Raw genomic sequence first — 26,577 nt, 5'->3', positions numbered from 1 at the left:
CTTAGCTAAATCCCGAGCTCGGAGTCTGCCCTTAGCTGTTCGTAATGGATGAAGAAATTCATGAGTACAGCATTTAAAAAATAACTACTTTAAAAAATAATTGTTTTTTGAATTTCAGATGCTAGATCGTCTCCTTTCAATAAAATGAATTGAAAACCGGTTGCAATTTACAACATTTGAAAAATTAACCAATTGTTTTTTGGTTTCTAGATGTTAGACCGTCTGGCAGATCTGATGTCTTTTGGAGTGCCAGCAGCTTGCACTAAATGCAAGGGACAGCTGCTTTTCAAGACGGGAGTAGGATATGCTTGTCACGGAAATCTGACAGAATGGGTCAAGTGCCAGGAAATATACGAGAAACCCAAGCGAACCGCCTTCAAACTCCCCAAAGAAATCAAGAAAAACTGTGCCGAATTGTGAGTACTGCATCAGCTGATGTATTAATCGAAAGTCAATTTACTTTCAATTAGATTTTTGTTGAGTATATGTCATCCTACTTTCAATCTGCTTTCAACTAAATTTATAATTTATTTTTCAATCATTTAGAAATACACAACTTTCAGAAAAGTACCACAGGCTTATAAGCCCAAAACCGTTCCAATTCTAATTTATACAACAGTCAAAATGTAGCTAGGTTATGTAAATTGAAATATTTGTTGAGTATGCGTTGATATTGTGGAAGTTCTCGATAATTAAAAAACACTGTTTTATTATTTGTCAACTACACTTCTATTAATGTATTTCAATTGAAGGATTGTAGTTAGTTTAGTACAGCACTACAGCTGAAGATATGTTGGTTTCAACACGAAATTGCTGTTCTACAATTAAAACAAATTAATAGAAGTGGAGTTGACAAAAATAAAATAGTGTCTTTTTTATTAATTTCAACTACCTTTGAAGAATCTAAATAATTTAAATCTGTTTGTACTTTCAATTACAGTCTACCTTAGCTCACTTATTTCATTGAGACTTATACAAGGTTTCGATCAGGGTTGTACTCAAATATATACATCCTCACCGTCTTTATTAGTTTTCAATATTCGTGTTCTTTGTTGATAAATTGTTATAGTACTATTTTAGATGGTTACTCTCTGTTTTTAAAGAACTTATCTAACAGGGCGAAAATCAAATACAAGGCACACTTCTTCATTAGTTTTTTTGTAGTCGTGTTTTTAGTTGAAAAATTATTGCAGTTCAATTTTATATGGTTTTTCTCTGTTTTTAATTGAAGATAACTAATATTTCTCCAACAGGGCGAAACTCAAATTCAAGACGGCTGACAGACTGTTTGTTAAAAGTACACCCTCGACATCTAGCTCTTCTTCCACAAAACAGGAAAATGGATCCGAGTAAGTATCATAAGGAGCAAAAATTTTTTTGAAGTGAACAGTTGATATACTCTGAAATGTCTTTTTCTATGAAGAACTGCTTGTTGCTACTTCACTTTGAACATGTTTTTATTTGTCATTGAAACTGTTATGACGTTTAAAAGTGAACGTGTTTATCTATTTTCATGTAAAATATTGTTTTATATTTATTTACAAGTGCATATTATCAAAGAGATATTATCTAAGTAATACTTAACAGTATTAACCGAAAATTGTTTCTTTCCCTAATTTTGATAGCTAATTAAGATTCCTACATTTTTTTGGCTCTTCGTACTTTTACACTTAAAACCATCATATTACAATAGCATGATGTATCAATGAGACCTTTCATGCTCCAAAATCGCCTGTTTAACAAACTATGAAGTAACTTAGGCTCAGTTTCTAGGACACTTACTAAATCTACTGAAACTTATAGATTTAATGTCTAATTAGATTCAATAACTGCTCTAGAAACCGAACTCAAGTTGAAGAATAGATTACAACTTGAAAGCTAAACGATTAGCACGCTGAAAAACTTTTCATTCAATTCAGTAATTTCAAAATTTGAGAACTTTTGCTCTCAAAAATTGAATGTTTTATTTACTTTTATCAAACTTTTAAATTTATAACTTTTACTTTTCTATTTTATAACTTACTCTTTGGTGTTATAGTCCATTCAGAGCCTTGGCCTCCTTCTAAACGCCTTTCCACTCATTTCTATCCAAAGTTAGCAGACAGACTGTCTACTAGCGTTGATCTCTATCAGCATCTTAACGTCTCTTTATAACTTCTTCTTCTTCTTCTTCTTATTTGGCATTACAACCCAGCGCGGGTCACAGCCTCCCTCAATTTCCGCCTCCAAGCATCTCTGTCCACCGCTGCACTTTTCCATCTTCGCACCCCAATTACTACTGCATCCTTATCCACTACGTCTATCCATCTTGTTCTGGGTCGCCCTTTCCTTCGCCGGCCATATATTTTCCCTTTTATTGCCATCTTTGGGGGGTAGGCATCGTCAGCTCGTATCAGGTGTCCTGCCCACCTCAGCCTGCGAACTCGCATCACAGTGGCTATATCTGCATACTGGTTATAACTTACATCCTTGAAAAGTGTCTGACCTATTCAGTTGAATCTTCATTTATATTTTTTTTATGAAATGTGATTTTATTTGTAATATTTCAGGCCCAAAGTGAAGAGCGGCAGGTCCTATCCCATGAAAGGAATGGAATTCATGATCAGCGGTCTACCGAAAGAGAAGACATCTTCACTGAAAATTCAAGTTGAAAAGTTGGGTGGAAAAGTTGTGCCTAAAGCACATGAAAATTTGGCAGCTGTCATCTCTACTGAAGGTCAGCCATTTTTTTCATCAAGTTTCAAAAGTTATTCTTTTCTAGTTTTTATTATTTGATAATGAACACTGGACATTTGATATCTAAGTACTCTTGTTTTTATCCTTCTTTATAATCCATATCTTGATTTAACCTTCTCTATAATCCATATCTTGTTTCAAGTGTTTGGTGAGAAAATTAGACAAAATTTTATAAAGTGGAGAAAACATAACCTGGACTTTTTAATAAATCAAAATTCGGGGGAGAAACAGTTTTGGGCTGTGCCTGTTGATCCTCCACCAAATTATTCTAAAATAATAATTGTGTATCATTAAATCAATAAAATGATAAAAAATATCTTATTATATTAACTTTCTCTATTTTCAATGTTTAAACCATATCAATACTTTACAGAAGAAAACTACGTTTCAACGTTCCACAGTATATTCCTCGGTTGCCCGTAAGTCTATTAAATTTAATCACTGTAAAATGACTTCCGTATTGTCTTCTTATCCGTTCATGGGTTCTTTCTGTTAGATGATATCATCTTACGGCGGTTAAATTCAATTTACGGATGAAGCAATTATTGTTGTTTTCTCTCTGCCTCTCCCTTTTCTCTTTCTTTTAGTAATTTATCTTATAACTCTACTCATTTTCTCCTTTATACGAGGGTGAATCAAATGAAAACCTTAAAAGTGTTATAAATAATTTGTTCTGGCAACTAGGTAAAACCATAGTTAAGCAATAGCGTAAGTAGATATCCCATGGTATAGGGCGTTTATGTCGCAACTTTTACTGTTATCTCAAGCCGATTATTATCAATTACTGTCGGTTTTTACTGTTTTGTTGGGGTGAGAGTGTATAAACGGCACAGTATGAGAGACTACCAGCGTCACACAGCTTCACGGGAAAGAACTGCGTGTACTATCGGCTTGAGATAACAGTAAAAGTTGCGACATGAACGCCCTACACCATGGGATATCTACTCATGCTATTGTTTATCTATGGTAAAACTTACATTTATCATTTTTCGACATAGTCTCCTAGACATGTTATGCAAGTGTTCCACCTCTTTGGAAGCGCGTGAATACCACGTTCAAGAATTCTTTTGATTGTGCCTGTAGCCACTCGTGCACCGCGGTATTCACCTCTTCATCATTTTGGAAATGCTTGCCTCCCATTGCATCATTAAGGTTTCCAAACACATGAAAATCTCTAGGGCGAGGTCTGGAGAATATGGTGGGCCAATAAGGCATTCAAATCCTGAATAGTTTGAACTGAGAGACGGGCCGTATGTGGTCGGGCTTTGTCATGCTGTAACAACACACCTGAAGTGAGAAGTCCTCGCCGTTTACTCCTGATTTCTGGCCAAAGTTGATTTTTCAAGAGATTTGAATGAGAAGTACTGTTTACTGTCATTCCCCTGTCAAAGTAATACTCCAAAATTACTCCGTTCACATCGCAGAAGAGAGTCAGCAAGAGTTTTCCTGCAGTTCGTATTTGTTTTTTGTTTTTGCGATGAGCTAGGTGCCATTCCTTACTTGCTCTTTTTGTTTCTGGTTAACGGTAATTTTATTTCTGGACAAACATGAATCACCATACTATACTGTCATCTTGCAATGAATTTCCATTGGTTTGACACCCTCACTGCTCAAGAAACGAATGACTGATAGTTGTTCTAAAGCGGTGCATATTGATAATAGGGCGTCCATATTGTAACTGAAGTCACTGCTGGTTGCGTGTAGCAAGGTCATTGATTCACCTGGTAGTCATTGTGTGAGCTTCAACGAACATCCCTGCCAACTACCAGATCAATCCTACAACTTATCGGAACTTTACAGCACTTTTAAGGTTTTCATTTGATTCACCCTCGTACTATTTATCTTAACTCTTGATCTTCAATTTGCAATATTTGAATAAAAACGGCTTGATATTGTGAAAACCACTGATTTATTAAAACAATTTGAGATACTAGTTTCATCATTATCAATCTCTGAAGTCCGAGAGATATTACTTCTTACACGGCTCTCTCTCAAAGAACGAGAGGCCCATGCTCTTTCCTTCACTAATCCTTCTCTCTCACTACCTAACTGCATTCTCCCTACTTTTGTGTCAGCATCCAATTGTGCGCAGAATGCTTACTCCTCCCCACTACTCTGTCCATGCTACAAACCAGGGGTCTCCAACCTTTTTCATCTAAGGGCCATACATTGTTAATTCTAGGGAGGCTTGGAGGGCCAAAAACAAGAATGTACTTGGAATTTGACTTGTTGAACCATTTGCTAATGTCTCGCAATGGTTGATCGCTGCTTGTTTACAGCTAATTCTACACTTATTAAGAAATGGAGTGGCTTGTAAGAGGAGAGTACTAACAGTTGTTGTCAAAAATGCGTATAAATATATATTTTAAAAGATCTGTTGCAATAACTCTCGGCGGGCTGGACAAATTCCATCCGCGGGCCGGATGTGGCCCGCGGGCTTTAGGTTGGAGAGCCCTGCTACAAACTGTGCAACGAGAAATCCAAGGTACCTAGAATACATATAGTCTAGGTACATTGGAGAAATCGGTTTCCCCTCTTAATGTTAAAAGTAATATCTCTCGGACTATAGTCAACTGTTTGTTTTTAGTAAACTTTTTTTGTTAAATTAATGAAATTTGAATTGTATTTTTTAGGAGGTCTTGCAAAAATAAGCGAAGACAAAAAATCATTCCTGGAAACTGAAGGAATCCAAGTGGTTCCTGTTGAATTTATCGATAAATGTGCAAAAGGAGATATTTGTGATCACATTATGGAGTCGTCGATTGTGTCTTGGGGCAAAAATGTGAGTTTATCTCCAATATTTTACTCTTCAGAACACTTTTTCTTCCGGTTATGTTTTTTATTGATAGCTTTAATAGTTTAGAATAATTCCTAAATATTGGAAAACAAAAGTTCATAGCTTTTGAAAACATTTTTATTTTTTAAAAATTCGACTGATTCACTGTCAATGTTGTAGAACCGTTCCATAATGAAATAAAAGCACACATTATACAAAACTGTAGAATTTGAGAGTGTTTTTATTTCATTTTCACTTCTGATATAACTGACGGCTTAAATGATATATTCAGGCTAGGCACTCCCCACCAGCAAAAATATATACTTCTCGAAGACATACGAATTATGAATCTACTTTACTTCTTTTAATCTTGGTATAGCATATTTTAAGTTTATCAATATCTTTTGCCTTTTCTAATTGTATATTATTTGTTATGTTTCATTTGTTTACAGCCCAAGAAACGTATTGAGAAAACTCTGGAACAACACACGAAATCACAGGCACTGAAGTCAGCAAAAAGTTAGTATCAACGTTTAGTATCTGAAAGGATAAAATTGAAGTGAAGAATAAAATTCTACTATTTAAATTCTCGGTTTTGTGAATACAGTTCATTGACTTTACTTAGTACGCGTATTTGAATAAATTGAATTGATGATTACTACTTACTTTGTTGAAAAGTAATTTGGAAGTGCTGTATTCAATTACAAGTGTAATGTGAATTATAATATTATCTTTCATTCTATTTTTTTTAGATTTTAACGACTTTGAAAATTGTTAAGTTTGTAGCGTGAATGTTGATGTTGTGGAACTTTTCCATAATTGAATAGACAAATATTAATTCTTATTTAATTAAAGTGGATTTTTGACAACATTTTAAGTCTATTCAATTTTGGAAAATTGTCTTTATCATTCATATTTACAGCATTTAAATAAGTGTTGTTACGATTCCAAGTTATTTTGATTAATATGGATATCGATCATTACTTACACCATCTCTCTTCTGCTTCAATCGTCCGATTGGTTGGCAGCTTTCCATCTTTGTCTGTCCAGAGCCAGCTGTTTTAGTTGGGTATAGCTCTGGACCCCAAGATCCCGGGTTATCTGCTTCAAATATTGTAGCCGAGGTCTTCCACGAGCACGTTGTCCACTGATTGCACCTTCCAGTATTGTTAGCGTGAATTCGCTGTGTCTTATAATATGTCCTATCCAAGAATGCCGTCTGTCCCTAAGAGATTTCAATAGAGTTTTTTGTGTCTCTTCAGCCCTTTGAAATACTTCTTCATTTGTTATTCTATCGGTCCATTTTATTTTCAGCATTCGCCTCCAACACCATACTTCAAATGCATTAATTGCCTTTTCTTCCGCCTTACCGATAGTCCATGTCTCTGAGCCATATAGTGCAATACTCCAGATACAACTCTTTATAAGTCTCTTTCTCAAATCCAAATTCAGACTTTTGGAGGAAAGCACATTCCGTTTATTGATGAAAATGGCCTTGGCTTCTCTTATACGGCGCTTTATGTCTTCTTTGTCTTTTCCATCCTCTGAAATAATGCTACCTAAGTATTTAAATTTTTTTACTTGTTTGAGGGCGTTATTCTCTATCTTTACTATTTCAAAATCAGGATACTTACACCATAGCCACCTCTAATATAAGACCGCGGCCTACGATATTGCAACGTCGCAGTGTAGGCCTAGAATCTAATACATAATTGGTGAAAAAAATTGAAAAAAAAAAAAAATACCAGCTGATTTTTTTCACCAATCATGTATTCTAGGCCTCACTGCGACGTTGCAATATCGTAGGATTATATTACTCTTGTATGTTATATTACACTCGTTCTGATTAACTTAACAATTATGGAACAGATGAAAAAATAGGCTATAGTCTTAATCTGGAATCCGGATCCTAGATCCTAGTCGAATTACTTTTCCAGATTTCTTCACTACGATATTCACCATTTTCTGATTCAACAGATTCAAAGATTTTTATCAATTCAATCAATTTTACCAATTTATTTGTTTATTTATTTATAAATTTTATTGTTTACATTACTTGTAATTCATTCTGATTCAACAGATTCAAAGTTTCATTATGATTCTGATTGAAAAATTCAACAGATCTGGGCTACTCGATCTATTGACAGATTATCAGTTCGTTTGAGGAACATTTTTTTTTAATCTTCATCAACTATTAATCATTAATTAGCTATCCAATGTATGATTTAAAATCTAGATTAATTCTAAAATCTATAATTACTAGGTGCCGGTTTCCGAGCTCGGGATTCAGCTAAGTTGTAGACTTTAAAACAGCTGCAGAAAATTGGCTTTCCCAAACGGGGCGTAGTCACAGTCCACGTTCAAATTAAATTTCGGAAAACTAGAAAATTGAACACAAAATAAAATATTGTAAAGTTTTAACTATTTTAAACTTATTTATTTATTTATAATTATTAAAAAGTAGCACTGATTGGGAGAGATAAACTAAGGATACTCCTTGTTCTATTTCTCTCCCAAATTTAGATAACATTTTAAATGTCCGAAATAGGGTTATGGTTTCACTTTTCTAAAATTTATTCCATTTTCACTAAAAAAACAACGAAATCTATAACATTTAAAATTTTTACGGTTAAAAACAGAATAAAAAGCAAAAATATCACACTCAAATCACCATTAATTGGAACATTATTTAGGAATGTTTCATTTCGTCAAGGAAAAACGTTTCCAATTAATGAGAAAATAAAGATTATCATAAAAACAACGACTACGCCCCGTTTCGGAAAGCCAATTTTCTGACTCCAGCTGTTTAAAGTCTAGAAATCAGATGAATCCCGAGCTCGGAAACCGCCCCTTCATATTTCACAGGTTCTATTTCATGGAATTACTAGAGTTTCTTTGAGACATGACTAGTTTCAAATATTTACCCCATTACTAAATGAAAAAAATATTTCACTTGTATATACTGTATTGAGTTCACATCAGTATTATTTTATTTTTCCTACAGGTACCTTGAAAAGTGACCATTCCTGCACTGATTGCAGGCCGCAAAGAATCACTTTTCCGCTCTAGTGCGCAAAGAATTACTTTTCCGCTAGTGCGCAAAGAATCACTTTTCCGCTCTAGTGCGCAAAGTATTACTTTGCGTACTCTTAATACTTTGCGTATTATCTTGCAGCCAATCAGCTGTTGTCATTGTTGGCGTGTATTCTGAATGTGAATTGAATTTGTTCTATCTATATTCTTTCTGATTTTCAAAAAAAAAAAAAAAAAAAAAAAATGAGAACTCATTAAATTATATATTTTGAATATCATTAATAAATCATTATTTTAAATAATATTTTTTTCGTTCATGAATTGATTGGTTGAAAAGATATTTAGAAATTGAGATCTACTGAAAAATTTTCAAATTAATTGGATTAATTCAATTTTTAATTTGAATAAATTATTGATTATTAATTTTTAATTGTATTATCAAGTTTAAAATAAATTAAAGTTGTTATAATAACAAAATTATACAGACAAACATTTGATGGATTTCAGCCATCATTTTACCCATAATCAACCACGTTTCGAATATTCAATGGTAACTGTAGGAGAAATTTAATGTGAAATACGTGCGAAAAGTTCCTCTGCTGCTCTCAAGAAACCATTCCGCCCTCGCCTACGGCTCGTGCGTAAACGTTTCTTTCGGTGCAGCAAACTGTCACTTTGCGCACTAGTTGCACAAATAACTATTATTCATGTTCCAATCTATTTCAAGGGTTAATTATCTATGTTTATCTTGCAGGCATGTACTCGAAAAGTGGTTCTTCGAAGGTGAAATTGAAAGTACAGGGTGGTACCGCAGTAGACCCCGACAGCGGCCTCCAGGATGAAGCACATGTCTACAAGTCGGGAGGAGACATCTACTCTGTGGTGTTGGGACTCACTGATATTCAGAGAGACAAGAACTCGTACTACAAAATGCAGATACTGGAGTCCAACGATAGCAAGAGGAAGAAGTGAGCTATTTTTATAATCTTTTTTATCTTTATCTGTAATTTAAACTGTATCTTTAATCAAATCAAATAGCTTTTTCTTCCACCTACTGACTAAAGTACTTACTTTACTCCCTGAAACCTAATACTAAAGTGTCACTTTTTCGCTCTCGGTAGTAAAAAACAGAAAAACTCCCTAGGGAGTAAAAGTGACTCCATTTAAATAACATGGGGGCATCTCTATTTTGAAACTTACATTGTAATAGGTTAGAAGGTCTGAGCTCAGATGAGAAAGCATAATAGAGGTGTCTGTCATTGAGTCAACTGAATTCAATACCACAACCAGAAATTTGATTAACTCATGAAATATATGTTTGTATGATAATTATTAAATTCTTAATATTAGTAGACGATAAAAATTTATACAATTTTTAAAATATTTCATTCTATTCAAAATACCAGCCAACAAATATTTTCGATCTGCAATTCAAATCTGAACCGCGTGATCTGGAGTCAGCCATTTTTGGTAGCTGCTCAGCTGATATAATTGTTACAACTTTTGCCGATAGATAGCGCAATCGGCAGTGCCAATCAGACGACCGGTTTTTAGGTTTTAGATTTAGGTTATGTTGTTAGGAATCATTGTCACCAATACGTAAGTTATTAGAATGATTTTATTTGCAGTTTCTATAAAAAAATGTAGATGGAGGAAAAATGTGTACATCACGAGCGAAAAATACTTTTTCTCCCTCAGGAAAATTGCTGAGGGAGAAAAAACAGTACTTTTCACTCTAGATAATGATACAAATAACTATTTATTCAAAAAACATAATACAAATTTATAAAAATCATTTAAACATTTAACAGTGAATACTCTCCACAAAGACTTGAATCTGTGAGTGGAGAGTGGAGAGTGAGTTCTTTCAAGTTGATTGAGATTATGTTCTCATGTTTTGTACATATTATAATTAAAACTATTATAATTGAATTTATAAAAATTCTTCAACAAATCAAAGGATATAAATTGCACAAAAAAATCCATACTAGATATAAGTAGCATATATACAGACATATAATAAATAGTAGCTTAATGGCTATAATAGTACTCATTAGAAATGGCAAATTCACCATGGGTTCAAGTTCTAAATGTATAGGCGGATTGAATCAGTTGCTCTGCAGCATCCCTGCCAATTTCTAATAACCATCCACTCAAATGTAGCTTGTAAGTGGTAATATTGTAATGAAGCCTAACCTACTCTTCGAACTGTGTCATCATCTAAATTTGGAAGAAAAAATAAAACAAAGATTGCCTTACTGCCGGTTGAGTTTTAATCGTGATTAAGTTCATGAGAACCAATCAGAGAAGCCGTCTTTTCAAAAAAAACGTTCTCGGATTGGCTCTCGTGGAATTAACCACGGTTAAAATTTAACCGGCTTTTGTGCAACCGGGCCTTAGTATTTTATCTACCAATGTTTTTATATCAGTGTTCTTTGTTACATAAATTAGTAGTTCTGTGAACAGTAGACCTCACGCAGTATTCTCATCCACAAGTACCTGATTGAAACTATAAACCTTATGGAAATACAGCAATAGACTGGCTTCTCCACACATCTGTGTAATCACTTGTCAGCTGATTTATGATAAATAATTCTATAGTCTGATTTTTACTCTAATATTGGCATATGGAGGAGGCTCCTTTTTCCTTTTATATTATCCTTGAAATGCAGAATTTCCAAAAACTTTGTATATACGTCGACGCGCAATTAAAAAAGGAACATACCTGTCAAATTTCATGGAAATCTAGTACCGCGTTTCGCCGTAAATGCGCAACATGTAAACATTTAAACATTAAGAGAAATGCCAAACCGTCGACTTGAATCTTAGATTCACTTCGCTCGGTCAATAAAATTCAAGCCAAACAAATTATGTGGATTTGACAATATCGCGTTTATCTCACCTTAATTTGGAGAAATTCCCACAATAACAAATTGATGTAAAGAGAATGAATAGTGATAAAAATGGAGAAGTAACAGCAACAAAAATAATACTGGAGTTGAAAGTAATCTTTAGTGAAAGGGATTCTTGGAAAATAGAGGAGAATCCAGATAAACTTCAAGGTGATATCAAGATAAAATATGATTGTAGTCAATATTTATTTTAATTTTATAAATTTTCTTCTAGGTATTGGCTGTTCCGTTCTTGGGGTAGAATTGGAACTTCCACTGGCGGCGATAAGGTAGAATCCTATTCGGACTTGGACAAGGCGATCTCCAAGTTCTCCTCGCTATTCGAGGAGAAGTCCGGTAATATGTGGCAAACGCACAAGGATTTCAAAAAAGTACCCGGAAAAATGTACATTTTGGACATGGACTATAGCGATAACAATCAGGTATTTTCAACAATTCAAATCTGTTGACTCTGTATTTTTTAACAATACAAATTATAAATGTAAAATTCTTTTAACTAGAAATACATGAAAACTAAAACTAAACTATACTTAAACCATAGAGAAAAAATAGTGTAAGTAGATATCCCATGGTATAGGGCGTTTATGTCACAACTTTTACTGTTAACTCAAGCCAATTACTGTCGATGATTATTGTCGATTTCTACTGTTTTGTTGGGGTGAGAGTGTATGAACGGCATAATATGAGAGACTAACAGCGTTACATAGCTTCACGGAAAGGAACTACGTGGACTATCGGCTTGAGATAAAAGTAAAAGTTGCGACATAGCCGCCCTATACCATGGGATATCTACTCATGCTATTGTTTTTCTATGCTTAAACTAAACTAGAAATACATATTACAAATGTGAAATTCTTTGAACTAGAAATATATTTTTTATCATTCATGTGGCGGCACCAGAAAACCCATAATTTGAATGCTGGTGACGAGTAACAAAAAATAAAACGATAATATTACATTAACATTCAATAGAAAATTTATAACAAGGTAGACTAAACTATAATATATAATAACTATGCAATTCAATCAAGGTGAAAGTGAGGAATATCTATATTTATAACGTAAGTTATGTAAGTCTGATGTCAATATTAAAAAAAAACATCAAATCGTGTAGTGAATAATAATAATAATCAATTTTATTCTTCAGTAAAGAAAGTGAACAAAAGTACGAACAAAAAAGAAAACATAGCTTCTGTGAAATTAGAACAATTATGTACTTACAATAATATATATTCTAAATATAATCTCTAAATTTACTGAGAAAGACACTCCCGAGAAATTTCTATGTGGGAGATGCCATCAAATAGCAATATCTTCAATTATTTTTGTTTAAACAAAAGGTACGTAAGATGAGTAAAAATGAAGACTATGCTAGCATCAGAACTTAGGGAAGGGTTGAAATTAATTAAAAAGACAAACAAATATCTAAAACTGAATTTGGATGCAAAAGTTCAAGAAAACTAAGAGCAATAAATTAAAATATACTCTGGAAATGAAATTATAGTGATAAAAAATCTAATATGATGGAAGTACTTGAAGATATGCTTAATGAGGTCAAACATTTCAACAAAAACATTTCCTAGTGTAGTTTGATGTTTTCAAATATTTTTTGTACCTGCTTGGAGCTTCTCTGAATTTTGATACATACTTGGAAATTCAAAAGATATTATGTATAGTCTTACCGTAATGATATAATCTACGATCTGTAGAATGTAGTCTTGCATAATTGGGATTGATTATATATATAACCTCTATTTCGACTTGAAAAATGTCTATGCTTTTGTAAAAAGGAATAAAATTTCATTATTTCACTTTTTGTGAGTTGTTCATTTGATTTATTTCATATATTGTTATTCGAATGAGTGAAGTAATGTGATGTAATTCTTTAGTATCTTGCTTTATTATAATTAACTCTATTGAATTGAGTGTCTCTAATACTGTTTGTGTTTTCCTGTTTTATAGGATGTTGAACTGAGCTCTCTAAATGCCAGCAATTCGTCTCTCAGTAAACCAGTCCAAGAGCTGCTGCTCATGCTGTTTGATATAAACCTCATGAAGAAAGCCATGGTCGAATTTGAGGTAAGATTGTTATTAATATTGTTACTCTGTTTTTTAATTCTTAGGCCTAAATAAGTTTTTATAATGAACATTTTGTGTTAAATTTGAATGGCAAATAAAAGTTTCTCTATGGAAATCTGTTTCTAATAGTTCTGATTAATAGTTACACGATTTTTAAATTCTAAAGCAAAAATAAGTTTATCTATGAAAATTTTGACATAATATGATAATAACGAGAAATGCTGCTCGGAGAGTAAATGACTTGGAAGCTGGAGAATGGTCCTTTAAAAGTATACAACATTTCTCATACCTGGGTGTTGACGTGAATAGTGCCAGTAAAGTGAGTGACGAGATAAGACAGAGATTGATAGCTGGAAATCGTGCCTACTTTGCGAATATTAAATTAATTACCTCTTGTTCACTATCTAGAGCAACCAAGTTCAAAATTTACAAGACACTGGTAAGACCAATAATCACATACGGTTCAGAAACCTGGAATTTAACTGCAGTTGATTCCACCAAACTGAAAGTTTTCGAAAGGAAGATTATTAGACATTGAAGATTATGGAAGCATCAATGACAATGGAGTATGGAGGAGACGGTCAAATGATGAAATGTTTATCCGAGGTGAACACAGTTTTTCACTTGAGAGAACAAAGCTTATTCAAATGTAATATTGCTTATTCCAGAGTTTTCTCTTATTCCAGTCCATATTATGTATATGATAGATAAGTTTCAAAATAAAATAGGCTATGCATTCTCAGATTGGAAGCTTTGTTGAATGAAAAATACTTGGATTAATCAAAGATTGTTGCCTCATATCACACTAAAACATGATTCTTCCATCATTATTTAAATCTGCAACTAACTAAAATAAACTCTTATGCAATTATGAAATATGTTGTCTGAAACACAATATATTGTTGTATTTACTACTGGATGCTTTGGTAAATGAAAAATATTCCGATTAATTGAATGCTGTCTAAAGGTATGCGCACACAGATCGTCATCGGACGGACGGCACGCATCGGACGAATCGCACGATTAGATTTGATGCATTGTTTTCAATTGGAGTGCGCATATCTATACGATGGGGATAGGTATGCGCACTCCAATTGAAAACAATGCATCAAATCTAATCGTCCGATCCGTCCGATGCGTGCCGTCCGTCCGATGACGATCTGTGTGCGCCTACCTTTATATGGCATTAAAACAGTATTCTTCCTTCACTATTCAAATCTGTAACTAACTAAAATAAACTTTCACGCAATTATGAATTAAATATATTGTCTTTTCTACTGGTAACTGAAGATTTAGCATCTAAACTCTGGGTTTATATGTTTTCGTTTTAAAATTTGATAATTCATTTGATCATTGATTTTTTCGTTCGATTACAGTTGGACCTGGAAAAAATGCCTCTGGGTAAAATCAGCAAGTATCAGATCTTGAAAGCCTACTCGGTGCTGTCGAAATTACAAGGGTTGATCGAAAAGAACGACGGTGAGCTGAAGGTGAACCAGAAGCCTTACCTCATTGAAGCCACCAACCAGTTCTACACCCTGGTGCCACATTTCTTCGGAGCAGATAAACCCACACTGCTCGACGACATTGAAATGATTAAGGTAAATGTTAGATATATTTCACAAATTTCAGGATAAATTTCAAATGTCCAGACGTTTAATGAATTATCATTTTTATTGAACGAGCTTAACGAGTTCTTACTGATTACTAGAGTGAATATTACTAGTAGTTCTGTGAACAGTAGCCCTCGCGCTGTTAAAAATCACAGCCTCCTCTAATACTGTCCATCAGAGTGAATTATGTCCTGTCCGGACGTGTCGGCGAGATATCTGTGTGTAAACAACTATGCTGCTATCATCAAAACCTTACCGAGTTGAAAGCAGAGGAAAGTCGGGAGAAAATGTTATAATTATTATTTAACGAAAATCCCAAATAAATGCTGCAAATCACCCCGAAGACCTCTTCTACTGCAGACATTGACAACAGGGTTAACAGCTAGATGGAAATTCGATGAGAACTACTATCCAAAAATTAGTTGCCAGCCCGGGAATCGAACCCGGTATCTCCCAATTGCTAGTCAGGAATGCTTACCCTTACACCAATCTGACATTCTCTGGATAGCAGCGCTCATTTTATACGAAGCCACAGCGGCCAACCAATTACAGATGGAATTAAATAGCATTCTCTATAACGTGGACTTCACTATAGTAATAATTCATAATTACGAATTATAATCCAGATGTCTGCTGGACTATTAATTGCATTGGATGATATGATGCATGCAATTAATAACTGCATGCAATTAATATGGCCCGATTGCACAAAAACCTGTTAAATTGTAATAAAGATTAAGTGCTAAGAGAACCAATCAGAAAAGGCTTTTCCAAAAAGAAGTCTTCTCAGATTGGTTATCGTGGCATTTGATCACGATTAAAATTTAACAGGCTTCTGTGAAACCTGGGCAATGCATTTGAACCACTGCATTTATAGAACAACTGGCAGAATATCAGCGGCATTTTGAGCGAGTTCTTTAGCCCGGGGGACTCAGTAGTCAATAATTTCATCAATTTAATTTGGAGTTCCCACAGATTAACTATACAAAGAGAAAAACAAAAAACACAAAGAAACCCGAATATAGTACAAGGATCAGGATACTGGTATATAGGAGGTCCTTTTTTACTACCTATACTATAATAAAGGACTGGCTTATACACGTACGGAGTAGGAAAATTATGTTTGACGCATCTTCACGTCTGAACTACTGGACTGATTTACTTGAAATGTTGCTTATAGATTCTTAACTAACCCAGGATAATTATAGCATAGATAAACAATAGCATAAGTAGATATCCCATGGTATAGGGCGTTTATGTCGCAACTTTTACTGTTATTTCAAGCCGATAGTCCACGTAGTTCTTTCCCGTGAAGCTTTATGACGCTGGTAGTCTCTCATAGTGTGCCGTTCTTACACTCTTACCCGGTCAAAACAGTAAAAATCGACAGTAATCGGCTTGAGCTAACAGTAAAAGTTGCGACATAAACGCCCTATACCATGGGATATCTACTTACGCTATTGTTACTCTATGGTTATAAGCCTATTTTCAATTCCTCAAGATTTCATTATGTCAAGTTTTCAGTTTGTCAATTTTTAAAATAGACTCTTGCGGAGCACGGGTTACCTGCTAGTTTATGACATTTTAAATTATTAATACAGTATTTTTCAGTTATTAGTGATGATTTAGTGAAGTACTCTTATTTAATTTGGTTTTCAACTTTCCTTAATTCTAAATTCCTTGTTTAAAGATATTTTGGACTCAAAATTGGACAAAAATCATGAAGTGTAAACATAACCTATTTTTGGACAATTTCTATCTGAATTTGGGAAAGGAACAGTATTGGGCTTTAAGCCTGTTGTTCCTTCCCCAATCATTCATAGTTGAGAATTATATTGTATCTATAAATGTATATAAATAAATAATTATAAATTAAAACAGGAGACATATAGATTGAAAACACTTAAAAACTTACCTTAGAAATGGGGGAAATTTTCGGAGACTGAGTCTCCTTCCTCAACCGAGCAGACTGCAGTTTTGAATCAAAAACTGATCAAACATATATTTGAATCAAAACTGCATTCTGCTCGGTTGAGGAAGGAGACTCAGTCTCCGAAAATTTCCCTCATTTCTAATGTAAGTTTTCAAGTGTTTTCAATCTATATGTCTCCTGTTTTAATTTATATTAAAAACTTTAAAGTGTCTTCTGTTATGTGCTATAAATAAATAATTAGGTACACAAATAGGTTTATTATTGAGTCTTAATTCTATTCGTGATTTATTGGTAATTTTTCTAATTCAATTTGTGATTTATTGTGTGTGTGATGTTTGCAGTCGAAAATGGAGATGCTAGACAGTCTGCTAGAGATGCAGGTAGCCTACAGCTTCCTGTCTTCGGGCGAGGAGCAAGGCCAACACACATTGGACGCGCACTACGGCCGGCTTAACGCTGACATCGAGGCATTGGAGCGAGCCTGCAAGGAATTCGAGATCATCGAGCAGTATGTCACCAACACACATGCCGCCACCCATCAGCAGTACAAACTAGAAATTCTGGATGTGAGTTTTCTTCTTGAGATTTTTTAAAAATGTAATCTTATTTCTTATTAAATTGTTATTTATATTTCTCATTCTTATATAATATATTTTTTTCAATTCTTGAAGTTTACTATCAATCTGTTTGGAGGAACCCGAGAAAATTTGAGCATCAAGTAGGCCTATTCAAAAGATAATATGAATAAATAAATAATAATAATAATAATAATTTCTCTGGATGTTGGACGACACATCCAGAGGAGTTTATTCATAAATTCAACATACATTACATTATATTACATATTTTTTAATATAACAATATTCAGGGTTTAGAAAATGATACCTCACTATATAATATATGTGTCGAGGTTATCATCAAATTAATACTAATTTATGCTACAACAGATAATACAAAAATTCCAAAAAATCTAAAACTATATCTATTACCCTAAGCATCACCTAGTACAAAGATACTAAACCGAGGTACTATTTTCTACCTATAAATTACCTTATTTAAAAAGAATACTACTTAAATCTAAATCCTACTTACTATTAGTTCCTCACTACTTTGTATCCCAATACTGAATAACCAATGTCTAATTTTTCTTTTGAAGCTATTGAAATTTTCCTCTCCTTTGATTTCTAATGGTATTCTATTAGATATTGTAGGCCCTAAATATCCTAGTGATCTTTGCCCAAATGCTGTATTCATCCTTGGTACTTCTTGGTTGTAACGTTCTCTTATTCTAGTATTATGGCTATGATTTATGATATGGTTCCTATTTTGATGTTTTTTCATATACCCTAATAACAACAATATATACAATTGCCTAACGCTGAGTACTCTATTTTCTATAAATAATTCTACAGTTGGAAACCGGATTTCCCTGTTTCCCATTATTTTCAAAATGCGTTTTTGAGTTTTAAATAATGGATCTATAAAACTGAAGTTAGGTGCACCCCAAACTAACAGACCGTACCTTAAAAGAGATTCAACTAATGTTAAGTATACAGTTTTTAACATTTCTTTGTCTATGATACGCCTTAATTGATAGAATTTGTATATAAGCTTTCTTATTTTGGCAGTTGTATATGTTATGTGCTTGTTCCATTTCAATGAATCATCTACTATTATTCCTAAATACTTTATATTGTCAGAGCATTCTATTAGTGGGCAATTACAATTATTGTTACTATTTCTATCACAATATATTATGAAGCTTCATTGTTGTCATGTGTGGTTTTGTGCTATTTGTTAATGAAAAAGATAAAAATTTTGTTTTTTCTGAATTTAATGACAATAAATTATTTCTTAACCAACTAGTGATTTTTGTTAGTTCTATCTCTGCTGTTTGGAACACTTCTTCCCAGTTTTTTCCTTGAAAAAGGAGTGCTGTATCGTCAGCAAAGGCTATAACTCTACCTTGAATTTGATATTTGATAATTTGATAAAATACCATTTTATTGTCAGTCAACTGATCATAGTTACAGACAACGTCATATTCTAATTCTAATTCATACACACAATAAATTCTTTTATCATATGTCTGATAAGATCACAATAGAACTAAATAAGTAGGCTGTAATAATAAAAAAACTGGTTCATTTGTCAGCTCTACTTCTATCAATTCAATTACAGAACTGCAGTTTTGTGTTGGAACCAACATATCTTCAGCTGAACTAAAGCATTTGCTCACAAGTGTTCACGAAACTGCAGTCCTGTATTTCAATTGATAAAAATGGATACATCTTCTTATTGATGGATCTTCTTAAAATTAATGTATTCAGGGCTACTTATTTTTATTTATAACATAGCATTATAGTAACCTTTTTTGAAATTAATATAAAATAATAGATTAAAAACGCAGTTAATTTGTGTTTTAATCAATTAATTAGTTTTTATTTGTGTTTTTTAATCGATTATTTTACATTAATTTAAAAAAAGGGTACCATAATTCTCTTTTGTTTGATAAAAGTGGAATTGACAAATAAAACAATGTTTTTATTATGGAGAAGTTCTACAACATCAATAATTCGACTAATTTTTTTAAGAAGTATGATAAATTGAAGCAACTGTATAAGCATAAGATTCTAGATATCTTACTAGATAAATACGAGGATAATTCAATTTCTATCCGCAAAATTGGTAGAATTTTGTTTATGTTGGCAGTACAGTTATGCGTCGATGACGCATGCTTTGTTTATTATTTATATCTGTGTAAGCTCCAAGTTTTTATCATTCATACATAACCTTTATTTGAAGAATATCAAACAACTTGAAACTTGACCCAAAATCAAACAACGTGGTTTGATTATTAATTCCTATTGTACTGATATGATGAATTGATGAATACGATGATTATTTTGTGCAGGTATTCAAAGTGATCAGGAAGGACGAAGAGAAACGCTTCAAGCCATTCAAGAAGTTGCCCAACAGGAAACTCTTGTGGCACGGTTCCCGCCTCACCAACTGGGCCGGAATTCTTTCTCAGGTAATTTTATTTCATTTTAGTCTCATTGAATATATATATATTCCTATGATTTCGCCACGCCACTAAGTAAAAAAGTCGTTCTATTCCATTCTATTCTATCATAGAGAAAAGATAGCATTAGAAGATATTCCATGGTATCGGGCGTTCATGTTCCAAATTTCACTGTCACGTGAGCCGATAGTCCTATTAAATCTTCTTTGTGAAGCTATGTGACGCTGGTGGTCTCTCATATTCAAGTGGATAGCATAACCTATAATTTTTATTTGTTCATAACTCTACCTTCATTGTATTATCATTTATCCCATCATCATCACCTAGACTCAACCTTCCGGCAGTCGCGCTGTTGTAAAAAGTACAACAGTAACACTTTTTTTGCTACACAAAACTATTGATACATCACTCCACTGAGTTGCAGTATCAACCGAGCAATGGTTCAGTTTTTAGGTGTCATTTAGTCGCGACAGTGCATAAGTCGCACTGTGCATTAGATAAGGAAAGACTGTATACGGGAACTGTGAACGAACTAATAACACAGAATTGATGGATTTGCTTCATGTTCCTTATTGGGCTATGAAATGGTAATCATCCAAATGTTCATACAATTAATTAATATGTTTTGACAGTAAACAGAGTACGTAAAGGTGCGTACAGATATACGCGTCGCGAACATGAGCAATTCACTTTTAATCAGCTGACTATATCTGTATTTTTACAGAAACGGTAAGATACAGATATGAAAAGCTTGGCATCAGCTGATAAAAAGTGAATTGCTCATGTTCGCGGCGCGTAAATCTGTACGCACCTTAACACTTGGAAAATTGGATGTTGTACAAAATACAACACGCGACTGCTTGTGTGATTTAGTAGGGCGCGACTACCGGAAGGTTAAAATACTTCTAGAAAGTCGCCTTTGTAAAATAATAAATAAAAATATTGTGCCGTTTTTACACTCTCCTCCCCCGGCCAAAACAGTAATAATAGACAGTAGTCGACAGTAATCGGCTTGATTTAAAAAAAAATCGGCTTGAAATTTGGAACATAAACGATCTATACCTAATGGGATATCTTCTTATGCAATATTTTCTCTATGAATCTATCCTATCATATTATATATACTCTGTTATACTCTACTCTACTCTACAATAATCATCACTCTCCATTCTCTATTCTACCTCTATACTATTGTAATGTTACACATTTCAAAAAAGGCGCTCAAATTAGATTATGATTGAAAATAGGCGCTCATAACCATTATTGGTAATAAATTATAATAAAATAAATCTGTTTCTTTTTCAAATTTAGAAATAATACATTTATTATATAATCTTTAATGAGCCTAAGAAGAACAGACATTCACTTTATAGGTTAAGGCAGAGGGGAGCAAAACTATTGATTTGGAGATGTACATGTGGTTGACTTGTGCTTTGAGAATAAATCTGTTTCAAACAAAGATATATTGTGAGTTTCTTTTATGTGTTTAGTAATGTGATGTGTGTTGTGTCACTATTCTATTCGAATATGTCCTTGCATGCAAACGTTGCAATATCGCACAACGTTGCAACACGGCTATTTTGCCCGAGTCTCAACATGTTTTATTCAGAGTATAGTATTTAAAAAGTTTTAAATTAACTCTAATCTTCACTCTCTATTCTCTATTCTATTCTATTCTTGTCCTTACATGCAAACGCTGCAATATCGCACAACTTGGCAGCAACACGTATATTTTGTCTCAACTTTTTTTATTTTGAATATAATACCTTTTTAGAAAGTTTTTATTGAATATTTTGAATTCTATTCCAGGGTCTGCGTATCGCCCCGCCCGAAGCCCCAACCACAGGTTACATGTTCGGCAAAGGTATCTACTTTGCTGACATGGTGTCGAAATCGGCCAACTACTGTATGACGTCACCCGGCAACAATGTCGGTCTATTATATCTGTGCGAGGTCGCTCTTGGAAACATGTAAGTACGATTTCAAAATTTCACTTGTGGGAAGAAAGTATATATCTATAGTAAGTGATATAGTAAAGTAAGTGAACCCTTCGAGTGAGGTCCACGTTATAATATTGTAGTGTAGAAAGATAGGAGTACAGCGTTGCCGATTCTATGCCTTGTCACCGCCCTTCTATAGTGAACAACTGATATGTACCAGTATATCTGATGTCAAAAAAAAAAAATAATCTATGTCTTAACAATTTAGTAATTACAATTGAATACATTACTAACAATGACCACACAACTTGTCAAAGTGGTCATATAATTTCCAAAACTTAAAATGAATGTCAAGTGAAATTTATGATGGAAATAAAATTATTTATTTATTTATTATATCATCTGTTCATTCTTGTTTAAAAAAATCTTTTTTGTCATAGTCATTCAATCTCAGCTGTTTTCAAGGCATGAAATCAAGCCGGTAAACAGCTGTTTGCAGAACAAATAAACATATGATTCTCATTACAGCATACTCTACTGTAATGAAACCATATGTTTTCTTTACAGTCGAGTAGGCTATGTTTCCTAGTTCCGAAATAGGAACAGCAAAACTGCTACAAAAAATCCACCTTCAGCGCTCCAGGTGGAAGTTTTGCAAACTTCCGCATAATTCATGATTCGGAATTTTTAAACTAGGTTATGTTTATAGAATGCATGTAGTAGCTTCATCACAAGCAGGCAATGTTTTCTATTTTTCAATTATTCTTCTTTAGATTGTTATGGAAAAAATAGTGTACGGACGTATGTCTTACGCAGTGCTCGAATGAAATTCTAGTCTCGGCTAATGCCTCGACTAGAAACAACATTCTGCAAAAGGCTCCTTCCCATCCTTGTGACGTAAGCTACAATAACATAATAAAGGAAAGAATTGGCTTATACCATAGCCTACTATAGATAGAAGGCCGGAACATGTTCAATATGGCAACGTGTGGTTCAAGCCGACCATGCTTTATTTGATATGCATAGATTCATTACACCATTAGAAAAATTGTATTTTGTTGAATCATTTGTATTACTGTATATTGTGAAATCATTTGTATTTGTTAGTAGGGATAGTAAGTATTTGATTTATGTCAATAATGCTATTATAAACCCACAGATATATGTAAAGATAGATGAAACTATTGCTATTGGATATCAATTCTTCTGTGATTTTTTGTATACTATTATGCCTGGATATAATTGAGTTAATGAACAAAGTTGAATGAATTCTCATTATTCCAGCAATTTATTCTTTCAATAACTTATTAATTCATTATTAATATGAATTATCACTTATCTTTAAAAGGCTACTTTGAAATTATTAAAACATGATATAAATCTTCAATACCGTACGCTTTGTATTTTTTTCTTCCAAAACACGACTAGTTTCCAACTCATCAAGATGAGTTGAAACAAGTCTAGTTTTAAGAAAAAAAAAGAATAATAAAGGATAGGGTACTTGATGATGTGTTTTAATATAAATTGATGGATATTATTACGAACAAAAACTAAATGGTAGTAGAATATATTACTTTTGATAAATATTATTGAACTATCGATTATCATTACGGTGTATAGTTAGTTATAGATGCACAAAAAGCGAATGCATTAAATTCAGTAGTTTCTTAAAAAGAAGACAATATTCGACTTTCATATTTTTATTTTACATTTAGAAGGTACTATTCAATACTTTCATCTATTAATGAAATACATTTGATCATTAAAATTGCTCGTAGGAAATACAGACACAGAAAGTAAGTACAGTGAAGTATATTGCCAAGCTAGGGGTGGGAAATTCGCGAATGACGCATCATCTCGTCTGAACTACTGGACTGATTAACTTGAATTGTGGATATAGATTCTTAATTGACCGAGCGAAGTGAGGTCTAAGATTCAAGTCGACGGTTTGGCATTTCTCTTAATGTTTAAATGTTTGAATGTTTAAATGTGTATATGTTGCGCATTTACGGCGAAACGCGGTAATAAATTTTCATTAAATTTAACAGGTATGTTCCTTTTTTAATTGCGCGTCGACGTATATACAAAGTTTTTGGAAATTTTTCATTTGAAGGATAATATAAAAGGAAAAAGGAGCCTCCTTCATACGCCAATATTAAGCTGGGTTTACACCAAAGTTATTAACAATATGTTAATAACTTAATCCTTATAGATTCTATTAGATTGAACGGAAGTTGACAAACACACATCTTCATTATGTGTATGATAAGTTATGTTCAATCTAATATAATCTATAAGGATTGAGTTATTAACATAACTTTGGTCTAATCGCAGCTTTAGAGTAAAAATCAGACTATAGAATTATTCATCATAAATCAGCTGACAAGTGATTACACAGATGTGTGGAGAAGCCAGTCTATTGCTGTATAAGGTCTATAGTTTCAATCAGGTACTTGTGGATGAGAATACTGCGTGAGGTCTACTGTTCACAGAACTACTAGTTTACCGATGATGGTTATACGCTTATTTTCAATTCTTCATGAAATCTTACGTCATGTTTTCAGTTTGTCAAGTTTTTAATTGGACCCTCTTGCGGAGCACGAGTTTACCTGCTAGTTAGTAATGAAGATTATTGTCTTATTTTGCTTGCAGGTACCACCGCTCCCACGCCGATTACATCGAGAAACTGCCGGCTGGTCACCACAGCTGCAAGGGAGTGGGCAGAACCGGGCCCGACCCCTCTAGCAGTGTTCACATTGAGGACGGACTGGAAGTGCCCATAGGGAAGCCGGTCGACCAGACCCAGCCTGGAAGCACCACCTCTCTGCTCTACAACGAATACATCGTCTATGACCGCGCCCAGGTCAAGTCCAAGTACCTTATCAAACTCAAGTTCAACTATAACTATTAGGAGGATAAGATCTTAGATCCTTAAGATCTTCAACACAGTGATAACTATTTGAATGAGGATAAATTACATTTTGAGGTACCGTTTCCAATCAAGTACAATTATAACTATAAGGATGATGATTTAAAGAACTTGAGACCAGCGATTACTTTTAAGAATGAAGATAAATCTATTATAAAGGGTGTTTCAGAGAAACGGGAAATTTTGAAAGTTGAATAATTTCAAGAAAAACAAATCTTTGAATAAAGTTTTTCATATCATTCAATAGTAAAAATACTGCTATTTTAGAATAAATAATACCGTAACATCTATTTTTTGAAGATGACTACTTCCAGGTATGTTCATTTTCTACGCAAACATTCCTATAGTCTCTTTTCTGTATAGGGCTACTTTTTATAGAAATAGAAAGAAAAATAAAAATCTCAGTACCCATTATTTAATCACAACATGTTTCGAACATTCATGCCATTTTCATGACTTGAAAATGGCATGAAATGGCATGAATGAAACATTAACATGTTTCGGACATTCATGCCATTTTCAAGTCTTGAATTATTTCAAGTCTTGAAAATGGCATGAATGTCCGAAACATGTTGTGATTAAATAATTCAAAAAGGGTACTGATATTTTTATTTTTCTTTCTATTCCTGTAGTCTCTTCATCACATTGTCCATGCATGGTTTGACGTAACATTTCAACTGGAATTTGAAATAGCTTCCCGAATCTTGACTTTCAATTCTGCAACAACGGAAGAATTGAGAGCCAAGATTCGAGAAGCGATTTCAAATTCCAGTTGTAATGTTACGTCAAACCATGGACAATGTGATGAAGAGACTACAAGAATGTTTGCGTAGAAATGGAACATACCTGCAAGATGTCTTCTTCAAAAAATAAATGTTACGGTATTATTTATTCTAAAATGGCATTATTTTTACTATTTAATGATATGAAAAACTTTATTTAAAGATTTGTTTTTCTTGAAATTATACAACTTTCAAAATTTCCCGTTTCTCTGAAACACTCTGTATGTTAAAAACTTGATTGAAGCGATAACTATTGTGAAGATAAATATTTAAAGTTGAAGTAGCGTTTCCAATCAAGTACAAATTATAACTATAAGGATGATGATTTAAAGAACTTCAGACCAGGGATTACTTTTGTGAATGAAGATAAATCTATAATACTATGAGGATGATGTTGAGAACTTGATTTAAGCGATAACTATTATGAGAATAAATTTTGGGATAAATCTAATGTTGAAGTACCGTATATAACTCCAGTTCAACTAAAACTGGATGATTAGAAGAATGTAAGTTTATCGATAAGTGATGATAAATTTAATGTTGAAATACTGTATCAAACTCATTGTGTCAATTTTTTGTGTTGTTTGAAATGTGAATGAAAATATTTTAGGAGTATAAGTTTTTTTGAGTACAGTAAGAGAGCTTGAGTTTAGTGATTACTTTTGTAAGTGAGGATAAATTTAAAGTTTAAGTAGCTTATGTAACTCAAGTTCAGCTATAACATTATTAGGTGGATGATTTAAAGGGTACTTGAATTCAGTGATAAGTGAAGATAAATTTGAAGTTTAAGTACTGTATCGAACTGAAGCTGAACTATAA

The 26,577-nt window shown here is 33.3% G+C and overlaps 1 protein-coding gene across 1 annotated transcript in view; it reads left to right on the top strand.

Moving 5' to 3' along the window:
• Nucleotides 1-25,341, top strand: part of LOC111064395 (poly [ADP-ribose] polymerase) — a 33,107-nt gene extending 7,766 nt beyond the window's left edge. The window contains exons 6-18 of the mRNA XM_039439887.1: nt 211-416; nt 1,254-1,349; nt 2,550-2,716; nt 5,370-5,518; nt 5,965-6,031; nt 9,300-9,513; nt 11,672-11,879; nt 13,420-13,536; nt 14,913-15,137; nt 17,424-17,648; nt 19,997-20,116; nt 21,917-22,077; nt 24,700-25,341. Coding sequence (XP_039295821.1) covers nt 211-416; nt 1,254-1,349; nt 2,550-2,716; nt 5,370-5,518; nt 5,965-6,031; nt 9,300-9,513; nt 11,672-11,879; nt 13,420-13,536; nt 14,913-15,137; nt 17,424-17,648; nt 19,997-20,116; nt 21,917-22,077; nt 24,700-24,958 — 2,214 coding nt within the window. The 3' untranslated portion in view covers nt 24,959-25,341. The remainder of the gene's footprint in view (nt 1-210; nt 417-1,253; nt 1,350-2,549; nt 2,717-5,369; nt 5,519-5,964; nt 6,032-9,299; nt 9,514-11,671; nt 11,880-13,419; nt 13,537-14,912; nt 15,138-17,423; nt 17,649-19,996; nt 20,117-21,916; nt 22,078-24,699) is intronic.
• The last annotated feature ends 1,236 nt before the right edge of the window (nt 25,342-26,577 follow it).

Source organism: Nilaparvata lugens, chromosome 13 (genome assembly GCF_014356525.2).
Source record: "Nilaparvata lugens isolate BPH chromosome 13, ASM1435652v1, whole genome shotgun sequence".
Taxonomy (NCBI): domain Eukaryota; kingdom Metazoa; phylum Arthropoda; class Insecta; order Hemiptera; family Delphacidae; genus Nilaparvata; species Nilaparvata lugens.
The sequence above is the reverse complement of the archived record's forward strand: the minus strand, read 5'-3'. Positions and strand labels throughout refer to the sequence as shown.